Source organism: Hyla sarda, chromosome 7 (genome assembly GCF_029499605.1).
Source record: "Hyla sarda isolate aHylSar1 chromosome 7, aHylSar1.hap1, whole genome shotgun sequence".
NCBI lineage: Eukaryota > Metazoa > Chordata > Amphibia > Anura > Hylidae > Hyla > Hyla sarda.
The window spans coordinates 169,128,350-169,151,016 of record NC_079195.1 but is presented as its reverse complement, the minus strand read 5'-3'; the positions used below and the strand labels follow the sequence as shown (position 1 = coordinate 169,151,016).

General features: G+C 41.2%; 1 protein-coding gene across 3 annotated transcripts in view; it reads right to left on the bottom strand.

Annotated features, from left to right (window-relative positions):
* Positions 1-320: 320 nt before the first annotated feature.
* VSTM4 (V-set and transmembrane domain containing 4) overlaps positions 321-22,667 on the bottom strand; it is a 60,741-nt gene continuing 38,394 nt past the window's right edge. For 2 of the 3 annotated variants that reach the window (XM_056531250.1, XM_056531251.1), the window contains exons 3-9: positions 19,771-20,154; positions 15,296-15,352; positions 14,013-14,120; positions 10,363-10,384; positions 9,034-9,143; positions 2,517-2,563; positions 321-1,702 (exon numbers count right to left, since the gene is read on the bottom strand). In XM_056531250.1, coding sequence (XP_056387225.1) covers positions 1,505-1,702; positions 2,517-2,563; positions 9,034-9,143; positions 10,363-10,384; positions 14,013-14,120; positions 15,296-15,352; positions 19,771-20,154 — 926 coding nt within the window. In that variant the 3' untranslated portion in view covers positions 321-1,504. Of the gene's footprint in view, positions 1,703-2,516; positions 2,564-9,033; positions 9,144-10,362; positions 10,385-14,012; positions 14,121-15,295; positions 15,353-19,770; positions 20,155-21,677; positions 21,903-22,667 lie in introns of all 3 variants that reach the window. The other variant, XM_056531249.1, reaches the window with a different exon arrangement.

Below are 22,667 nucleotides of genomic sequence, written 5' to 3'. Positions count from 1 at the left end.
ACTGGATTCATCAGTATCATTTTCTATAATTTTTTTTAAAGAGTATGCCACACTGCTGTTCGTTTCATTTGCATTATTCTTGAGACAGATTTTGCTTTAAATTAACAAAATAGAGGTAAAAAGAAAAATGGTTGAAATGCAGATTTTTAACCACTGTGCTTCCCAGAACGAGATCAGGGTCCAATCTACCCTAAAATGCTACCAATAAAAAATACCGTTCACTATGCAAAAAAAAAAAAAAAAAAAAAAAAAAAAAACAACCCAAAACAAACCCAAGCTTTATAGAAGAGGAAAATGTTATAGAGGTCAGAATATGATCATGTAATTTATAATTTATTATGCATTTTATAATTCTCAAGTATTTAAGGTAGTAAAACACTGTAACAACAATATAAATTTGGTATTTCTGTAATTCTACTGATCTGCCAAATGAAGATAACATATCGATCTTACCACTTGGCAAATGGTATAAAAACAACATCTTTAAAAGTTGCAGAATTGAATTGTTTTTTTTTATTTCTGATAAAAAATGATTAGTTTTTTGCTTTCAGAATAAATTTCATCAATGAAGGGTGCTATTAAAAAGTAAAATTGTATTTGCAAAAATCAGGCTCTTATGTGGCTCTGTCGATAGAAAAGTGAAAGAGTTGTGGCTCCTAAAAAGCGAGGAAAAAAAAACCCGAAAATGTAAAAATGAATATCCTCTATGTTTAACCCATAGGCAACACATTCTATATATGTACGGAGCATTGTGCAGTAAGTCTATGAGGCTTGCTACATAGACCGTGAGTGATGGCTGCTATCAGCGGCCAGCACTCACAGTCAATGACCGCCATCAGCGATCGCACGGTTAACAACTATGCAGTACATTCAGTAACATCACTTGTGGCACGAAATAGCATCCTCGAAATGCTTCTTTTGCTGGCAGGCTTTGTATTTTTGCTTTAAAACTTTTCCCACTAGTCCTGGCAGGACACTTGTATTCCAGAAATAGTCTTTGGTCATCATGCATATACGGTATGTTTTAGATTAACCAACAGTTTCAATAATAATCGAGTCTGGGGATTATTGACATCATTCAGAAGAACTAATCTTAATGTAGTTGAATGTAAAGTGTGTCTTGGATCTCTGTTATGTTGTAATGTCCAATAACTTTTTAGCTTCAGTTCCTTCACAGACTACAGGACCATGTTTGTGCAATAAATTTGACACAGTGCACCACTACTCCTGTGGCAGCCAGTCATTTCCATATATATTCTTCTCACGGTATGTTGAGATTTCAGCCTGTCCCAAGCAGTTCCACTTTTCCACTTTTAGACAGTAAATAAGGAAAGTAGGAAGCATTTAGATATCCTGTATTACCTTCTCACACTTTGTGAGGGGCAATTTAAGTTATTTTTCGAATAATATACTCTATGTTAGAGTGTCAATAGTCTTAAATACTGCTAAAAGCTACAGTATAGAGCATATGTTACATTCCAAAAAAGTATTATATTATATCTCTTTAGATTTCTGATTTAAAGGGTTTTTCTTTAAATATTTGTTTGTTCTGTACACATGGATTTTTTCCTTCCTGGTACTTTTCTTGGTTTTCAAACAGTATTTGTGCATAAACTGTGCCAGATGAGGATTCGATTATAGGTGGTTTAGGTTTGATAAGCTCCAATTCGGCATACGTTAAGCCTTCTTCAACTAGTTTTGGCTGAGAAAAATGGGGAGAGGTGAGAAGAAATTTCATTAAATCATGTTAATATATATATATATATATATATATATATATACATATATATATATATATATGTCAAAGACATTGCTTAGGCTTGTGGGAGGCCCTGCATCCTTTTTGAAGTTGTGCCCATTCTTTTTCTCAAGTAGTAAATAAAAAAAAAGTAAAAATGTCTGACCAAAGTGACACAAACCCTGACTTGCTTTACTTCTGTCAGGATGAATGGGCAAACTTTCTAGTAAAATGAGAAAATAGTTTTTTTTTTATTATTATTTTCATCTTTATCATTTTGTTCTCATTTCATAATTCCACATTCCCTAATTTTCTCAACACAGCAAAAGAATGATAAGTGTATTTTTGTTTTAAAAGAATAAAGAGCATCATATATCCTGGCTTTTTTTGCTTTTTTTTTAAGCATTTTATGGATTTTTTTTTTAGCATTTATGTCAATCAATTTTTAAGTGTTGTAAAGCATACCATAACATTCTGCAGCGACATGCTATCTGGTTTGCTCTTAGTGGGGCAATCATAGATAGATTAACAGTTGTGCATATCACAATGATGTATTTACACTTGTCTGACACAAATGCTAAGATTCCTATAGTGATTTTTGCTTATGATACAAAGTAATAAAGTTACATGGACCAAGCAATCTATCAATAGATGTATACATTAGATCAAAAATGTGTTTAAAAAAACAGATTTCAGAAAATACACTGATATTTTATTATCTATCTCCGAGCTTTTGCATAGGACTTATTATAGATTTACATTTATTTTAAAAACTCACCAGCAAGAGAGCCTGTCGAGAGTTCCCTTCCAAGCTGATTAGGGGACCTGGAAGAACAAATGTAAGAAAAACAGTGTGGTACTGTAAAACTAGACAGGGTGCTGTAACTTAAAATAGTTATTCCAGTATACCAGAATGCTTTTGTTGCTGGGGCTGGTGTAAAAATAAAAAAGTGATACCTACTGCGGTCCCCTGTATCCGTTCTAGCGACTATCAGTCTCCCTTTGCTCACTGCTTCCTAAACATAGGAGCAAAAAGTGCCAGCAATTGCTGTTTTGGTTAGTGATTGGTAGTGTCCTGAGAAGCAGGGAGAAGCAGTGGGTCGCTCTTATGCTTGGTAGTTAACTCCAATGTCAAATCCAATGCATAAAAAACTCTACCCCTCTCTCAGTGGTCTCTAACTCTCTAGTCTAGTCTAGTCTAAAAACAAATTGCCAGGTGGCTTAACTATTTCATTATTTTCCACACTAATCATCTGCACACTTTAAGCATGGCAAACTATCCCTGATGTTAAGGTGCTTTCGAGATACAAGGGCAAATATATATCTGTTGGCTTGCCTAGGTACATGCAATAAAATGGTATTGCAAGCTATGCTAATACTGGTTTCATATGCTCCCAGTCTTAAGGGGGTTATCAAGGATTACAAAAATGGAGTTGATTTCTTCAAAAAAAAAAAAAAAAAAAACATTCCCCACCTGTCCTCAGGTTGTGTGGGGTGTTGCAACACACAACCATAGTCAACCTATGGACAGATGTGGTGGGGTTTTTGGAAGAAAGTAGCTCTATTTTATATTCCTGGATGATCCTTTTACATTCCAATGTAATCCAGAGTCATTACTCTGGATATTTCAAAGATTGAATACAATCTTTCAAAGTTTCGGTGCATTAGCACAGGCAGTATTGGGACAGAGAGTTCCTAACATGACCAGGTACAGGCAGGTTAGATAGCCCAGCTGGGCCTCTTCCATGGTACTAATGAAAGTTTTTATGGCTCACTCTGAAGGCTCCACAGTGTCATCCGATCCTGTTGGATGGATGCCTATTGCTTCTTTGATCTCAATGGCTGTTTACTACTAACTCTTTTCTTACCTACTGCCTTTGAATTTGGCTGTAGCTCTGACATGTTGCAATGTTCTTTTCCCCAAAGGATTATAATATTCCCATTTGTTTTGTGTATAGTCAGCAACAGGACTACCAAACAAATGCTATTTCCTAACTACATCTGTAATCAAAGCCATCCCTGATTTGCACAAGAAATTTGCATTGCACAATGAAGAACTCTTTTTGTGCTTGCAAATTAAACCATTTATTTTATCTCTATTTAGGTAGAATCCCCTTCTTTTGGCATTGACACTGCTCAATATGCATTTCTGTCAAGCTCCTTATTCTTCTTTCCCAGGCCCAGTCTTTTTGTTCTTTGCTATTGGTTCATACTATAAGCTAGAAGCAGATTTAGGTAAGGAGTCATCAGGAGTAGGATGGTCAGATATGTTAAAGGGGTAGTCCAGTGGTGAAAAACGTATCCCTTTTCCTAAGGATAGGGGATAAGTTTGAGATTGCGAGGGGTCCAACCGCTGGGGCCCCCTGCGATCTCTCTGTACGGGGGCCAGGCTCACCGGCCAGATAGCGGGTTTCGACCACCGCACGAAGCGGCGGCCGACACGCCCCCTCAATACATCGCTATGGCAGAGCCAGAGATTGCCGAACGCAGCGCTCCGGCTCTGCCATAGAGTTGTATTGAGGGGGCGTGTCGGCCGCCGCTTCGTGAGGAGGTCGACACGCCCCCTTCCCGCGGGCTGTCGAGGCCCCGTACAGGAGATCACGGGGGGCCCCAGAGGTCGGACCCAGTGCGATCTGCAACTTATCCCCTATCCTTAGGACAGGGGATAAGTTGTTCACCACTGGACTACTCCTTTAACAATACATATTGTACTTGATGAATACCTTGATGCAGAAACAACATGAAAGCCCTCACTAGGTGGTATGTGGTCCCTGCTTGTATTGACAAGGTTTTCCTTAGAAATCCTTCTAAGGACAGGTTCACACTTTGTAATTTTGAGTGCTGATATTCCAAGTGAGGCCAGTGCCAACTGAATCGGTCTGCACTAGGACAGCATAAACATTGCTATCCCCACAGATGGTAATGTCGCCAGAACATTGAACAAATTTTTCGAGTGGATTGTCAGGGCAGAAAGTATGCCTGGAAAACCCTGCAGTGTGTACTGTACAGCGGAATCCCATTGCCAGCAATGGGACTCTGCTGCACCTGAATTTCTGAGTGGAATTTCACAACGGAATTCCGCTTGGAAATTCTGTAGTGTGAACCCGTCCTAACAGTTTTAGAGTTTGTCTGTTGTCAGGATAAATGCTTTATGTATTGTTTTGTTTTGGATACACCCCCATTTGTATCCCCTTATATCAGGCTATGTTCACAAACTGTTTTTGATACTTATTTTGAAACAGTTGCCTACATTCTGTGTTAAGACATAAAATATTAGCAAGTGAAAAAAAAGTGTTGTCCTTCTTGAGTTTTGGATATTGCCCTTCTTCTGTGCTGGCTCAGCATCTCCTATTTAAGGCTGTCCTGCCTATTATCTGATGCCAGAGCAATGTTGTGGATTTTCAAAGCTAGGCCCCTATGTATAATCTATATTCATGAGCTATTTGCTAGCTTCTGATCCTGCTATTGCATGAATACATGTCAGGAGGGCAAAAACATTTAATATTAAAAAGGCAAACTTTCCTGGGTTAAAGGCTGCATTTCAGGACAGATTGGGGCAAGTTGTCAAATACTAATACAAATGATAAATGGGAAATCTTTAAATCAGCACTAAATAAATACAGTAAAATCTCCCTTAGCGGACACCTCCCTATAGGGGACACCTCCCAATAGTTAAAGTTTTTAATTCCCGGCAGAGTCCCATAAGACTTAAAGCATTTGCAACCTCCGAATAGGGGACACTCCCAATAGCGAACGAGGACTCACCCAGTAGGGGACAAAACACTCCCAATAGGGGACAAAACAAACCCAATAGGGGAAAAAACACTCCCAATAGGGGACAACCAGGCTTATGTGCCGGCCCTGTCTTGTACACAGGGCCGCTGTCATGGGGGGTACAGCCAATACCCCATTAAGAGGCCCAGGCTGCCTGCACCCCCTGCAGCAGCCCCAGCACAGAAGAAGAAGACCGCTGTTTAAACAGTGGTGTCCTGCTTCTGTACGACCGCTTCGCCTCCCTCCTTCCCCACTGATCCCCTTGTGCCACTTTGTTCCCCCTGTGCCAAATCATCTTCCCCTTTATTTCCCCCTGTGTCACATCATTTCCCCTTGATCCCCCTGTGCTATTTCATTCCTTCTTTTTAACCCTTTGTGCAAATTCATCACCCCCTATTGAACACCCCCTGTGCCATTTCTTTCCCCATTTATCCTAGCTGTGCCATTTCTTTCCCCTTTATACCCCCGTGCCACTCCTCACCACTATACCAAATCATACCCCCCCTCACCCCTTTTGCCACATCACTTTTCCCCTTCACTCCTCCCCCTGCTGTTCTTCTTACCTAACCAGCACACTCAGGTGTTTAGGTAAGGTAGGACCTTCTCCTGACATCCTCTGCGCTGCCCTTACTGAGAGGCTGTGAGGAAGGGCTGCTGTGGGCACTGATGAGTGAAGCTCCTGATGTCACTCGTCAGTGCCGGCAGCCACTGCTGCTACTCTCAGTAAGTGCAGCACAGAGGACGTCAGGAGAAGGTCAAACCAGCTGAGAACCCCAGCACACTGGGCACAGGGGGAATAAAGTGGCACAGGGGGATAAAGGGGGAATGAAATGGCACAGGGGGTGGTAAAGAGGAGGGTGATGAATTTACACAGAGGGTAATAAAGGGGGAATTAAATGGCACAGGGGGGATCAAGGGGAAAAGTGATGTGGCACAGGGGGTAAGGGGGAATGATTTGGCACAAAGCACTAGTGTTGAGTGGCATTGCCCATGTTCGAATTCACAATATTTAGCAAATATATAGACGAATATTCGCCATATATTCACGAATTTCGCATATTAGTTATATTTGCATATGCGATTATTTGCATATGCGAACATTCGCATATTCGCATATTCGGGGAAGAAAACAGTGAGGGGGTGGGCAACTTTACTGTTGGTTGCTAGGGATGTTGTTGATAACCTCTGACAAGTGTATTTGCATCATTCTAATTGGCCCACAAGTGAAAAGAAGCAATATGCGAATATTCACATATGCAAATATGCGCATATGCGAAAAAAAGTGAATATTCGTAATTTTAAATATATAGCGTATATATTCGCAATATTCGTGAATTCACGAAGTTGCGATATTCACGATAAAAAATTGAAATGCTCCCAACACTACAAAGCACAGGGAGATGAAAATGGTACAGGGTGTTGATAAAGGGTGATTAAATGGCACTGGAAGATTCTACCGTAATATCAATTTTTACCATGTTTTATATGTAATTACGCTCTGGAGTGACTACAGTACAGTATTCGTTCATTTAAAAATATTTTTGAGCCTTTTTTCCTAATGGGGACATCTCTCAATAGCGGACACTTTTTTATTCCCTGTGAGTGTCCGTTATTGGGAGATTCTACTGTGTACTGTTCAATCTATTCCTTTAGGACACAAGTATACATGATTAAAATTAAACCCCACATGACTTAAAACTGATGTTAAAATGTCAATAAATCACAAAATTACATAGGGTTAAGAAAGAAGTCGAGTGGCACTCACGGTTAGGTAAAAAAAAGGTCTTCTTTATTGGGTAAGGTGCAAAGGCATACAGCGGGGCGCTTGGATCAGCAGTGTACAGACAACAGCTATTTCACGCTGCTCCCGGCGCTTCTTCAGGACACCTGAAGAAGCGCCGGGACCGGCGTGAAATAGCTGTTGTCTGAACACTGCTGATCCAAGCGCCCCGCTGTATGCCTTTGCACCTTACCCAATAAAGAAGATCCTTTTTTCACCTAACCGTGAGTGCCACCCGACTTTTTTCTCCACAATTTTGATTTCATTGCCTGCACTCTGAAGGTTGAGCACCACATTGTTTGTAAGAAGAAGGATTTGTGATCGCATTGCACTGATGAGGACTATTCAGGTGTGCAGTAGAAGCGAAGGTTTATCAGTGCCGACTTTCTGCCTCTCTTTGCATTAACAAAATTACATAGAGTTTAATATAGTCTGTATAAAGGTAATAAAAGCAACACACATTCACAATGAAAGGCAGGTGGGGAATGAAAGCAAAAAATAAAATAATATGGGAAAACACTGTTCCAGTTTGTGCCCAAAAAACCCCCCCAAAAAAACAAGGGGGTATTCCCGCTGCTTGGATATTAAAAGGTTCAGTCTCCAGCCTTTTTAGGGCACGATCACACATTAACTCACTGCTGGTTTCCCGCTGCGGGAAATCAGATGCGAGTTTCACTACCATTCATTTTAGTTGGTCAGTCATCAAGTCTGCCACTATTGCACATTTTCTGCTGATCCATTGAAGTAAATATGCCAGTTTCTGGACTCTGCCTTTGTTTTTTCTGTGTCAGTGTCATCCTGCCACCTGTCTAATTCCCACACCTGGAATCTCGTTGTCTGATACACCTGGAATCTCGTTGTCTGATCACTCATTGCCTTGAACCGGTTTGATCTTATCTGCTGAGCAAGAAGCTACCCACACTGGAACCATTTCAGAAAGCTACATGGTACCTTCTGGCAGCTAATATCAGCCTAGGAGTGGATAACGGGTAAAAACCCAGCAGGTTCTTAGCGTCTGCTCTTAGATTTACAGCCAAGCTGTCACGTACCAGAGGACCGGTTCTAAGTGGTTACTGGTTTTCCCCAGAGCCCGCCGCAAGGCGGGATGGACTTGTTGCGGCGGTAACCACCAGGTCGTGTCCTACAGTAGCAACTCGACCTCTCTGGTAGCTGATATGGTGTGGTACACAGGAAGCAGGCAAGATCGTAGCAGAGGTCAGGGCAGGCAGCAAGGGTTCACAGGCGAGTATACGGTAGCAAGGGGTTCGGCAACTGGCAAGGCAAAATCACAGTAGGGAACGCTTTCTCAAAGGCACAAGGCACAAAGATCCGGCAAGGGCAGGAAGGGGCAGATGCCTTTTATTGGGAAATCACAGTGGGAGGTGAGGAACCAGCGCACCAATTACCGGTGCGCTGGGCCTTTAAATTTACTGAAGCCGACACGCGCGCTCCCTAGAGAGCGGGGCCGTGCGTGCCGGGACCCAGGAGCAAGGAACGCCGCGCAAGGAGCAGGTGAGATGAATGGGGACGTGGCGCGTCCCTGCTACAGAGAGACCCGCGCTCCCGGTCAGTGTGTTTGATCAGGAGACGCCGGGACCCCGGCATGGAGGACAGAGGCAGCAGGCGCTCCTGTCCGGAGGTGGAGACCGGAGCGCTCGCTGTGACACAAGCCTTGGGTACCATGGTGGGTCTACCCCCAGCATACATTACAATATGTGCAGAATTGACCGAGTTCTGTTACCTTTGACAGGTATAGCAGGTGGAATTTCCTCTGGCTTTTTCTTCATCTTTTTCTTTTTAGGAGGTCCAGAAGAAAGGAGGTTAGTAACAAAGGGATCTCCATCAAATGCTCTGTCAAGTACAGAAAACACATTGTAACACACTTTAATTAGTAATAATAAGTAATGAAGGCTAATTATAGTTGATGGTGAGTAGAAAGCAAAATATATTAAACATCATTTTCTCTGCTGTATACACAGAGGGAAAAATTCCAGGTAAAATGTAGCAAGGTAAGGCAAACTCTCCCTTACATATCAGCTGTCTAACCCAGGAAGAAGTACAATGAAACCTAAAAATAAAATAAAAATAGACAAATCACCAGGTCCAGATGGGGTTCACCTCTGCGTTTTAAGGGAGTTAAGTAAGTGATATACAGACTCCTATCTCTAATGTTTACCCCTTAAAGGAGTAGTCCAGCATTGAAAAACGTATCCCCTATCCTAAGGATAGGGGATAAGTTTCAGATTGCGGGGGGTCCCAGAAGGTCCCGTACGGGGCCCCAGCTCTCCGGACAGATAGCGTGTGTTGACCACTGCACGAAGCGGCGGCCGACACGCTATCTTAATACAGGGCTATGGCAGAGCCGGAGATTGCCGAAGTCAGCTCTCAAGCTCTCCAATAGAGTTCTATTGAGGGGGTGTGTCAGCTGCCACTTCGTGCGGTGGTCAACATGCCCCCTTCCCGCGGACTTACGAGGCCTCGTACGGGAGATCACGGGGGTTCCAGCAGTCGGACCCCCCCACGAGATCTGAAACTTATCCCCTAAGTGGGTAAGTAACTGGCTCAGTGATAGGAAACAGTTACTAGTGGGGAACCACAGGGGGTCGGTTTTGGGCCCTATTCTCATTATTTCTTAAACGGGTTACCCAGGATGAGAAAAACAAAGCTGATATCTTCAAAAACAGCATCACACCTGTGTGTGGTTGTGAGTGGTATTGCAGATCAGTTCGATTCAAGGGAATAAAGCCAAGTTGTAATACCACAAACAACTTGAGAACAGGTGTGGTGCTGATTTTAGAAGAAATTAGCTCTTTTTTTTATATTCCTGTATATTCCCTTTAATGACTGTGTAGAGGCATTACACAGTTAAGTAAAGTGACTATCATAATAGAGGACAGAACACTGTTACAAATGGATCTGAATAGGTTTGGGATGGGCTGGGTTTGGGCTGGGAAGTGGCAGATAATAAATGTAAGGTTATGCACATATAAAATCATGGGATACATAAACTTAGCAGTTCAGTAGATGCTCATGATAAGAGTGTAGTTTTGGAAAACATATATCTCAGTACCTTTCAGAGCATTCCCATTTCACTGCAGAGAAAAAGAAAAAATCAGGATTAGAACTAATTCTAAATTGGAACATGTTTAAATAGCAGTTTTAGTGTAATCGAGTGTCCAATTAACAGAACAGATCTATATGTTTCCATGGTAACAGACTACAAACAAAAAACAAGTCTGGTCCTGTAAGCTTTATCTTTTTTTAAATGTAAACAAAATATATAATAATAAATAGTTAATACTAGAGATGAGCGAACTTACAGTAAATTCGATTCGTCACAAACTTCTCGGCTCGGCAGTTGATGAGTTATCCTGCATAAATTAGTTCAGCTTTCAGGTGCTCCGGTGGGCTGGAAAAGGTGGATACAGTCCTAGGAAAGAGTCTCCTAGGACTGTATCCACCTTTTCCAGCCCACGGGAGCACCTGAAAACTGAACTAATTTATGCAGGATAAGTCATCAACTGCCGAGCCGAGAAGTTTGTGACGAATCGAATTTACTGTAAGTTCGCTCATCTCTAGTTAATACTACTACTACTCAGTGGCATAACTATAGAGGTTGCAATGGTTTCCATGGTGACCTGGCCTCATAGTCAGGGGGGACCCAAGGGGGGTGTGATGAGGAGAGGTGGGGGTTATGGGAGTGATGAGGAGAGGTGGGGGGGTTATGGGGGTGATGAGGAGAGGTGCGGGGGGATTATGGGGTGATGAGGAGAAGTGTGGGGGGGGGGTCATGGGAGTGATGAGAAGAGGTGTGGAGGGGTGTTGCAGTGGTGATGAGGATAAGTGTGTGGGGGGTTATGGGGGTGATGAGGAGAGGTGCATCAGGGGTAATTATGGTACAGATGAGGAGAGTTGTGGCAGGGGAGTTATGTGGGTGATTATGAGGACACCAAGGATAAGAGGGGGTGTATATATATATATATATATATGATGCATACATGATTGATGTGTGTATGTATGAATATTTTATGTGTATATGTATGATGTGTGTATGTATGTTGTGTGTATTTATATGATGTGTATATGTATGTTTGATAGATGTTTGTGTATGTATGATAGACATGTGTATGTGTGATAGATGTGTGTTAATGATAGATGTGTATATGTATGATGGATCTCACATCCATCATACATCTCTCTTACGTACATCTATCATACATACATCTATCATGCATATGTCTGTCATGTATACACATATCTATCATACATGCATCTATCATACATACACCAGTCATATGCACATCTGTCATACATACATCTATCATACATACACCAGTTATACATGCATACATACAGCAATGCGGAGGGGTGGGGGCCAGGGAGTGATTGGGAACGGGTCGGCCTAGGGCAGCAAAAAAAACTATAATACATCACTCATGGGTTGAGGAAGATTAGTTTTGATTGGTGTTTTCCAATCTGCTCCATTTCAGCTGTTGCACATCTGCAACTTATGTCTGACAGCCTTTTAGAGCAGAACATTGGGATCTGTGGAGGTGGTAAAGGAGCATGGAGAGGACTTAGGAGTCGGGAGGGGGAAACAGAAAAGTCTGGAGGAGGAGGATAGAGGGGTCTGGGGGGGGGGGACAGAGGAGCCTGGAGGAGGAGGAGGACACGTGGGGTCTGGGGGAAGACAGTGCAGGGGTGGTATTCAGCTGAAGAAGAAACAGTGTGTGACAATTTCTTTATTGGCACAGTATGTGGCAGTATTATATTCAGAGGGTGCAGTGTGTGTAGTATATTCAGTGGGTACAGTGTGGGGCAGTATTATATTCAGGGTACAGTGTGTGGCAGCATTATATTCAGGGTACAGTGTGTGGCAGGATTATATTTAGTGAGTACAGTGTGGGGCAGTATTATATTCAGGGTAAAGTGTGTGGCAGTATTATATTCAGGGTACAGTGTGTGGCAGGGTTATATTTAGTGGGTACAGTGTGGGGCAGTATTATATTCAGGGTACAGTGTGTGGCAGTATTATATTCAGGTTACAGTGTGGGGCAGTATTTTAATTAGGGTACAGTGTCTGGCAGGATTATAATGATTATTGTCTTTATACAGAGGATGAGGATCTGCTGACAAAGCGAGGAACCAATGATGTGCGGGCGTCAAGTGGAGAGCCACTTGAACTGAGGTGATAGGTGGGGGTCCCAGCAGTCGAACCCCTACCCAAAAAATTGGCTGCTTATTCTAAAATGCCCGGCCCTATTTTTGGTCTGAGTCTGACCCTTGCCTAGAGGGGAGGGGGGTTGGGGGGAGAGGCAGTTCTTTGCATCAGGGCCCTGTGTTTTCTAGCTATGCCCCTGCCACTACTACTACTATTGATAATAATCAATGCCTGTTCCCCCCCCCCCCCCAAATCCTGCAGTCATAATCCCTTCTATCTGTCTGCCCCTTACTAGGTAATTTTCACTCTTGTGTTTTTTGTTTTACCATTTCTAAGCCAGGGGACGGTCTAGCATTGATGGTTTAGCTTTTATTTTACCAGAGCTGAACTATGTTACGATATGTAAGCTGAGTAGTGATTAAATTAGGTTTCAGACAGATTGATAACTCTGGGCCACTGTATACGAGCATGTTCACACAATCATAACTCGCAGCGTGTTACCCGTTATGGGAAATCTGCTGTGACTTAAGCTATAATTCACTTTAACAGGTCCATCGACAATTTGCAAATCTACCACTATTGCAAAGTTTTGGTGGAGTCATTGAAGTGAATAGTAGTGTAACTTGTAGGGCAACCTACTGCGATTTGCGATTGTGTGATCGTACTCTTATACAGCCTACTTACTTATTTTACAGACTTTTTTTGTTTCGATTTTGAAGTGTGTGAACATAGCCAGTATGTTCTGCTCTGACTTTTGGATTACAAATACTGATGCAAAATAGAAAAATGAAGCTTTGGTTGTGGTGTATTACCATGGAAAAATCTTTATAAAAGCTGTAATTGCAAAGAAATGTAATTAAAACTATTTGAAAAGCTGCTTTATTATTAATTTACATGCTCTGGAGTTCACATATAGTATTTTTGTCAGCATTTATAAAGAAAATCCAGGCGTGGAACTGAGTAAAAAGGAAAGTTCTGTACATTTCTCTGTCTTTTTGGACACACTCCTAGTTTTGGCTAAAATTACTGATCAAAATACTGATCCAAATACAGAACCAAAGTACAATATATGAACTCAGCGTTAAAAAATTGCAAATCAAATTGTGGAAGAACATTATAAAAGCTATGAAAAATGTAACCTTATCAGTACTTGTTGCTCCAGCTGTGGTATGCTCTGGAGGAAGTTGTGTAGTTCTTTCCAGTCTGACACAATGCTTCCTGCTGCCTCCACTGTCTGTGAAAGGAACTTTTTAGAGAGCAGGAGCAAATCTCCAAAGAAATCTTTTCTTGCTTTTTACTTTTTCTAACACAGCCGAGGTGCAAGCAGAGAGCACTGTCAAACTGGAAAGACTACATCACTTCCTCCAGGGCATGCAGCAAATGATAAGTTCTGGAAGGTTTTTTTCTTTAATAATAGTAATTTACAAATTACTTTCTAGCAGTGGCACCAGTTGATTTACAAATTATTATTATGTTTTTTTTTTCTAGAGTACCACTTTACCATTTTAAAAGTGCACAGACTGGGTTAGTATAACATAAAGTTAAATTAGGCTTTTCACCTTTTGAATGTGTTCCTTTAAAGATGGCCTGACACAGAAGAATGAGGAGGAATGTGAGCAAGCTAAAGATGCCCACACAGCAGATCAAAACTGCATACAAGTAAAGATCTGAAAGGAGCAAAAAGAGCATACAAGAGCATGAGAATCTAAAAATTGTATAATACCATCTCTTAAATTGACAACCTTTATTACCATATGCAGATTCCTTTTTATTCTGTACATTATCTAAATAATTAATTTAAGGAAACCTGTCATCAAATTTAACATTATATAACATGAGGCTACGTGGTATTTATGGTAAAATCTTAAAATCTTTTCCCTCATCATCCCAGGCAGATGTTTCTTCCAGCAAAGAATGTTGAGGATATATAGTTTAAAAGTGCCCCCCTCTGGCCCCCCTCTAAGTAGTCCGCTGGGCGCGGAGCTATACTCACCTAGTCATGGCTTCCCTGTAATCAATTCCGCCACTAAATGCCACAAAATATAAGACTGTTATATTTTTGCGAAACGTGAAAAAGCGGAATTTCCACGGTGAAATGCTTGTCGCAGAAATTCTGCTGTCTGAATGGAACTGCACAATCCCATTGGAAACAATTGGCAGAAAATTACGGCAGAATTTAGGTCATGTGAACATAGCCTAAATACGATTTCCACCTAAAGTAAATTTGCTCTCTTGAGATTTCCTCTCAATTTAAATTTTTCCTATTTTTTTTTCTGTGCTTCACAGTAACTTTTGTACACTTCAGAATCAGAATAGGGCTACAGTAATCAGAATGACGCTGCAGTAATAATTCACTATATAATATATAAGTAAGGCTGTAATTTTATTAAATAGTACTGTTTCCAAAGATCCATTTGGCCCATCTAGTCTGCCCAATATTTTGAATACTATGAAATGTCTCTGGCTCTATCATATATGAAGGATAAAACCCCTTTAAGCCTTTTAACATGAATAGGAATTTAACTGTACTTACAATTGTCACTCATCACACCGGTATTATTTCACTACGCTTTATTCATTTATTTGTTGTTTTTTTTTAAAGTAGGAAAAATGTTTAAATCTCAATGTTTTTAATGACATGTGCAGAAAATACATGTTTTGTGCTTGAGAAGACTTAATCTTAAATGGTATGTCCTAGGCACCATTTTACACCTTATGTACAAAATGCTCACAAACTTTGCACATAAATTTATTTTATAAGCTACACCTTGTGCTATTATAATATTGGCTTCAAATAAAAACATCTGTCATCGAAACTTCAGTTTTCTTAATGCTTGATTACCTTGAAATAAAGCCCATGTGAAGATTTGTTTTTCTTCAAATGCAGCAAAAGTAGTTACTGTAATAAATAAAAACCAACAAAAAGTTAAACAAATACAGGTAAAGTAATGATACAGGTAAAGTATGTGGCCAATGTATGGCATGTCCCAATATCAAATGTGCTTTTCACTTTGTAGACTCTACTGGCTCCAAGAAATCTACTATTAGACAACACATTATGTGTACAACAAAAGTAGTAGTATACTATGCAACTTGCCCATGCCCCAAGATTTCTGTTGGATTAACTACACGGGCATTGAAAGTGCGAACATGAGAACTTGTCTGGGGTATTAATCTTGCTAGTTCTTCTGATGTAGTAGATGAATTGAAGCCGATATCGGAACATTTTAAACAAGTTCATGGTTGTGAAGCTGCTCTGCTCCGTATACAAGGAATCGACTGTATAATTTCAGGTATGCGTGGGGGAGACATCAGTAAAAAATTAGCACAATGTGAGAGTCAGTGGATCTGGCTGTTAAAAACTTTGTACCGGACTGGCCTTAATGAGGTCCTGAGCTTTTCTCCCTTCCTTTAGGATAGTTTTACACTTATGTAACATGCACTCTATGTCTTATTTTTCTCAGTTGGTCCCTAGTTGGTTTCCTACATATATCTGGGGGCTGCTCTGTAACCCCCACCTCTCTGTTGTCAGACAAGAGTCTGATAGACAGAGCTGGATTGAGCACAGAGGATTGCTAGACCTGTCCTCACTTACTGAACTTTGTCCCTGCTTGTGCTTCAGCTAGAACAAAGATGATGCTGCAGCCTGACAGGATAATGTTCTGGATGGTATTGGGACCTCTAGTGGCCTTTTTATTAGCCATGTATCTATGAAAAGGTGATAAAAAAAAAATTTATGAAATATATTTGAAAGGTTAATGTTTTGGCTTAATGTACAATATATAAAAAGTTTTTAAATCTTTTTAGCTTTAGTGACTAGTGCCAGGCAGCCTCGGCCAAGGCAAATCATGGGATGCATCAAAAGAGGCATAAATGCTTAACCCCTTAAGGACCGAGGATTTTTCTGTTTTTGCATTTTCGTTTTTTCCTCCTTGCCTTTAAAAAATCATAACTCTTTCAATTTTGCACCTAAAAATCCATATGATGGCTTATTTTTTTTGCGCCACCAATTCTACTTTGTAATGACATCAGTCATTTTGCCCAAAAATCTACGGCGAAATGGAAAAAAAAATCATGGTGAGACAAAATTGAAAAAAACCCTCTGTTTTGTAAATTTTGGGGGCTTCCGTTTCTACATAGTACATTTTTAGGTAAAAATGATACCTTATCTTTATTCTGTAGGTCCATACAATTAAAATGATACCCTACTTATATAGGTTTGATTTTGTCGTACTTCTGGAAAAAATCATAACTACATGCAGGAAAATTAATATGTTTAAAATTGTCATCTTCTGACCCCTATAACTTTTTTATTTTTCCGCGTATGGGGCTTTATGAGGACTCATTTTTTGCGCCGTGATCTGAAGTTTTTAGCGGTACCATTTTTGCATTGATAGGACTTATTGATCGCTTTTTATAAATGTTTTCATTATATAAAAAGTGACCAAAAATGCACTATTTTTTTGCGTGTACGCCATTGACCGTGCGGTTTAATTAATGATATATTTTTATAATTCGGACATTTCCATATGCGGCGATACCATATATGTTTATTTATATTTACACTGTGGTTTTTTTTTTTATGGGAAAAGGGGGGTGATTCAAACTTTTAATAGGGAAGGGGTTAAATGATTTATTCACTTTTTTTTTCACTTTTTTTTTTTTTTGCAGTGTTATAGCTCCCATAGGGACCTATAACACTGCACACACTGATCTTTTACATTGATCACTGGTTTCTCATAGGAAACCAGTGATCGATGATTCTGCCGCTTGACTGCTCATGCCTGGATCTCAGGCACTGAGCAGTCATTCGGCGATCGGACAGCGAGGAGGCAGGTAGGGACCCTCCTGCTGTCCTGTAAGCTGTTCGGGATGCCGCGATTTCGACGCAGCTATCCCAAACAGCTCCCTGAGCTAACCGGCATGCTTTCACTTTCACTTTAGACGCGGCGTTCAACTTTGAATGCCGCGTCTAAAGGGTTAATACCGCGCGGCACCGCGATCAATGCCGGGCGCTATTAGCCACGGGTCCCGGCCGTTGTTAGAGGCCGGGCCCGACCCGCTATGATGCGGGGCTACGCCGTGGCCCCGCGTTATAGATCGGGAGTGGACTCATGACGTACCGGTACGTCATGGGTCCTTAAGGAGTTAACCCCTTAAGGACGCAGGACGTAAATGTACGTCCTGGTGAGGTGGTACTTAACGCACCAGGACGTACATTTACGTCCTGTGCATAACCGCGGGAATCGGAGCGATGCCCGTGTCATGCGCGGCTGATCCCGGCTGCTGATCGCAGCCAGGGACCCGCCGGCAATGGCCGACGCCCGCGATCTCGCGGGCGTCCGCCATTAACCCCTCAGGTGCCGGGATCAATACAGATCCCGGCATCTGCGGCAGTTCGCTATTTAAATGAACGATCGGATCGCCCGCAGCGCTGCTGCGGGGATCCGATCATTCAGAACGCAGGATGGAGGTCCCCTCTCCTTCCTCCGTCCGGCTCCCGGCGTCTCCTGCTCTGGTCTGTGATCGAGCAGACCAGAGCAGAAGATGACCGATAATACTGATCTGTTCTATGTCCTATACATAGAACAGGTCAGTATTAGCAATCATGGTATTGCTATGAATAGTCCCCTATGGGGACTATTCAAGTGTAAAAAAAAATGTTAAAAAATGTAAAAGTAAAAGTAAAAAAAAAGTAAAAAATCCCCTCCCCCAATAAAAAAGTAAAAAGTCCGTTTTTTCCTATTTTACCCCCAAAAAGCGTAAAAAACATTTTTTATAGACATTTTTGGTATCGCCACGTGCGTAAATGTCCGAACTATTAAAATAAAATGTTAATGATCCCGTACGGTGAACGGCGTGAACGAAAAAAAAAAAAAAAAGTCAAAAATTCCTACTTTTTAATACATTTTATTTAAAAAAAAATTATAAAAAATGTATTAAAAGTTTTTTATATGCAAATGTGGTATCAAAAAAAAGTACAGATCATGGCGCAAAAAATGAGCCCCCACACCGCCACTTATACGGAAAAATAAAAAAGTTAGAGGTCATCAAAATAAAGGGATTATAAACGTACTAATTTGGTTTAAAAGTTTGTGATTTTTTTTAAGCGCAAAAATAATATAAAAGTATATAATAATGGGTATCATTTTAATCGTATTGACCCTCAGAATAAAGAACACATGTCATTTTTACCATAAATTGTACGGCGTGAAAACAAAACCTTCCAAAATTAGCAAAATTGCGTTTTTCGTTTTAATTTCCCCACAAAAATAGTGTTTTTTGGTTGCGCCATACATTTTATGATATAATGAGTGATGTCATTACAAAGGACAACTGGTCCCGCAAAAAACAAGCCCTCATACTAGTCTGTGGATGAAAATATAAAAGAGTTATGATTTTTAGAAGGCGAGGAGGAAAAAATGAAAACGTAAAAATTAAATTGTCTGAGTCCTTAAGGCCAAAATGGGCTGAGTCCTTAAGGGGTTAAAGGGGTACTCTGGTGGAAAACATTTTATTTTTTTTATGAACTGTTGCCAGAAAGTTAAACAGATTTGTAAATTTAATCTATAAAAAAAATCTTTATCCTTCCAGTACTTATTAGCTGCTGAATACTACAGATGAAATTCTTAGCTTTTTTCATTTCTTTTTTTTCTTGTCCACATTTCTCTCTGCTGACACCTCTGTCTATGTCAGGAACTGGACAGTTTCTGATACGGCATCAGGTGTCAGCAAAGAGCACTGTGGACAAGACAAAAAATGTATTCAAAGAGCAAAGAATTTCCTCTGTAGCATACAGCTGCTAAAAAAATACTGGAAGGATAAAGATTTTTTTTTATAGAAGTAATTTACAAATCTGTTTAACTTTCTGGCACCACTTCCACCGGAGTACACCTTTAAGACAAGGACATAGTTATGCCTGTATACAAATAACTAGCAAGACGATATATGGAATATTGTGTACAATTTTGGGGCCCTAAGTCAGAGATCCCTTTTACATGCAAGATTCATTTGGTCATCCACAAATCCTCTGGCCTCCTATTGGCAAATGTTATATGATCGATATTTATTAATTATGTCAATGCATCAGGGTCACCTGTCATTTTTTCCCCTTCTCTTCCAGGGTCACTTGTCATTTCTTTTGCCTTCTTTTATCTTTCAGATTTTATCAAGTGAATTGTTAGTGGAGAGTCATTAAAGGCATGGCATTGTTCACAATGGCCGAGATTAATAACATTAGCATAAAAATTTAATTAAAAGTTAAATTCAGAAATGAAAGTTATATTTTAAAATTATGAATCTAAACTCTTTTCTTACCTTTCAAATAGGTGGTAGCTGTGCCATTAGAAACAGCACTCCAGCGGCCCCTGTGCCAGGCCACTTCCTGAACACGGCAGATGTAAGTACCTTGATCAGATGGATGTAGGTCAATCAATAAAAGTCGATAACCTCTGCCTGGACTTTCATTTTCTATATCTCCCTTTTGACTCCAGTTGCTAGATATCTGCATATTGCCATGTTTTGTAATCCTTCCAATGGTCTGCTCATTTTTCAGCTTCGGAGAGTAGACCCAACGTACTGTCAGTAAGCTGTTCTGTTTTTTTTTCTGAGATACTAAACACCAAATGGATGCATTCTCTCCTGTGTGGTGCAGTGCCCATGGGGATGGTGAAACTGTTACATTAAGTGTGTAAGAAAGACCTGATGGGACAGAAAAATATATTTTAGATTCTTTGACGCAATTTAAACAACTTAGCAAAAGGTACATACATCACCATAAAGGAAGAACTTAAAGGAGTTCTGTAGTGAAAAATAACTTATCCCCTATCCAAAGGATAAGGGATAAATTATAGATTGCAGGGGGTCCGAGCACTGGGACCCCCGCGATCTCCTGAACGGGGCATGCCGAACCCTGCACGGAGCACCGGCCGACATGCCTCCTCCATGCATCCCATAGAGATACATGGAGGGGGTGTGTTGACCGCGGCTTCCAGCAGGGGTCAGAACGGCCACTTCCGGCAGACTGCCGGGGCCCCCGTTCAGGAGATCATGGGGGGTCCCAGTGCTCGGACCCCCTGCAATCTATAATTTATCCCTTATCCTTTGGATAGGGGATAAGTTATTCTTTGCTGCACCAATCCTTTAAAACTGCTACCTTGGAGAGACAGAGTTAATCCTGGTTGGTCCTATCCCCTTTGAATTAAACGGGTACTCCGCCCCTAGACATCTTATCCCCTATCTGAAGGATAGGGGGAAAAGACATCTGATTGCGGGGGTCCCGCCACTGGGGACCCCTGCAATCTCAGCTGCGGCACCCCAGACATCCGGTGGATGGAGCGAATCTCTCTCCGTGATGAATGACTGGCGATAAGGGACCGAGGCTCGTGCGGTCTCGTTCGTGTCCTTCTCGGCCGTCATGCCCCCTCCCATAGACTTTCCTTAAGCGTGGCACGGCCGTGATGTCACGACGCTCTTAACGAATACCAGGTGCAGCAGGGTGTCCACAGCGGCGCGACCCCCCGCGATCAAACATCTTATCCCCTATCCTTTAAATAGGGGATAAGATGTCTAGGGGTGGAGTACCCCTTTAAAGAAAGAACTTATCCAGGACTCCCCTTACAAATTTTATTTTCAGCAATGGGTTGTTGAATCAGACCAATAGTTGTAGAAAGAGGCAGAAGAGGAAACATACACCAGCCTCTACCTGTGGTAAAGCTTAGCACCATAAAGGGAAGCATAGTTGAATCTTTGCTGTGGGATCCCTCCCTCTATATTTTAGGCCATCAATAAATTCTAAAATACTCTGTTCTCAGTTATGAAACTGCTCTAAAAATAGTGTCAGTTTTATGGCAAGCAAACAGATTATTTTTTGTAATAAGTCTTTTCAATCACATGCCGGTTTTGTTTTTGCTTTTTGTAAGTTTTTAAATTAAAATTGTTACTGTCATTTCTAAAAAATTTTTTACATGTCCTGTAGACATGTCAACAAGTTTTAGTGGACTGGGTCACCCTAGATCTAGCCGAAAGAAAACAAATTCATACTTTGCCTCCCTATGTAATCTACACCTGGATTGGCTTCAAAACCTTCCCCTATAAAAGCCACTTTCAGGCTAGGTTTTCAAACAGGTTTTTTCTGGCGTTTTTTTGTAACACTGTCACTGCAGTTTTTGAGCCAAAGCCAAAGTGTATTCAAAGGGAATAGGAAATATAAAGGAAGGACTTACACTTCTCCTTCCTGCTGAATCCACTTCTGTGTATGAGTAAGGCCAGGTACTGCCGGCCGAAATGTGTCACCACCATGCATTCTTGTCATACTGCATGTTTTATTCAATAATTGCACAAACTGCTCTGGTATACCGCGCTGGACGTCTACTTCTTTCCTCCGTTGCACTTCTGACTTTTGGCTCAAACACTGCAGAAACAGTTTGCCAGAAAACGCCAGAAAAAACCTGTGTGAAAACCGAGCCTCACATTAATAGATATATTTTTTTCATTCTTATTACAGACACAAGTCCCAGCTGTGCTCAAAAACATAAAAAATTGTTTTACAGTTCTCGTCCATATTCACCAAATGGGTATGACTTACAGTTGAGGGGCAGTGGCTTTGCACAAAGGGTCGTGGTCACCCAGTGGGCTAAATTTAACACAATTTTGACCAGGCAAAAATTGCAATGCATCCAGAACGCACAGGGATTAGTGTCTTAGTTTGTCTCTGACCAGGATCCTCCACCTTTCTCTGTTGCACAGTCATGCGAGGGACATCACTGCTGCGCTGCTCTGTGCTGACTCTGTCATGTGACTAAAAGTGTAGACCAGCAGCTTTGCCCCTTGCAAGACTGTGTAGCAGAGAAGGACAAAGGATCCTGGTCTGAGGCTGACTTAGACAAGAAGAGTCAGTCAGGACTGAGGAGAAGCTGGAGAAAATCAATTTATTTCAGCTCCGTTCTTGCTCGGCTGTCAGTTGTTTGAAGATACCCATACACTTTCAATAACTGTCGGACAAACGTTCGATCAGCGGACAGCTATTTCTCTCAACCTCCCTACACACATGAAAGACACCTCTGGTGGCGACTTATCCTTCCCAGAACAATCCTTGGTAAAAAACAAACAAAAAAAAACAACACACCTGACCCTTCTCTCTACTGACATAATTTGTCAGGAAATAGTCAGGAGGATACTATACGTTTTAGACATGGGCTAAACCTGCCAAAGGC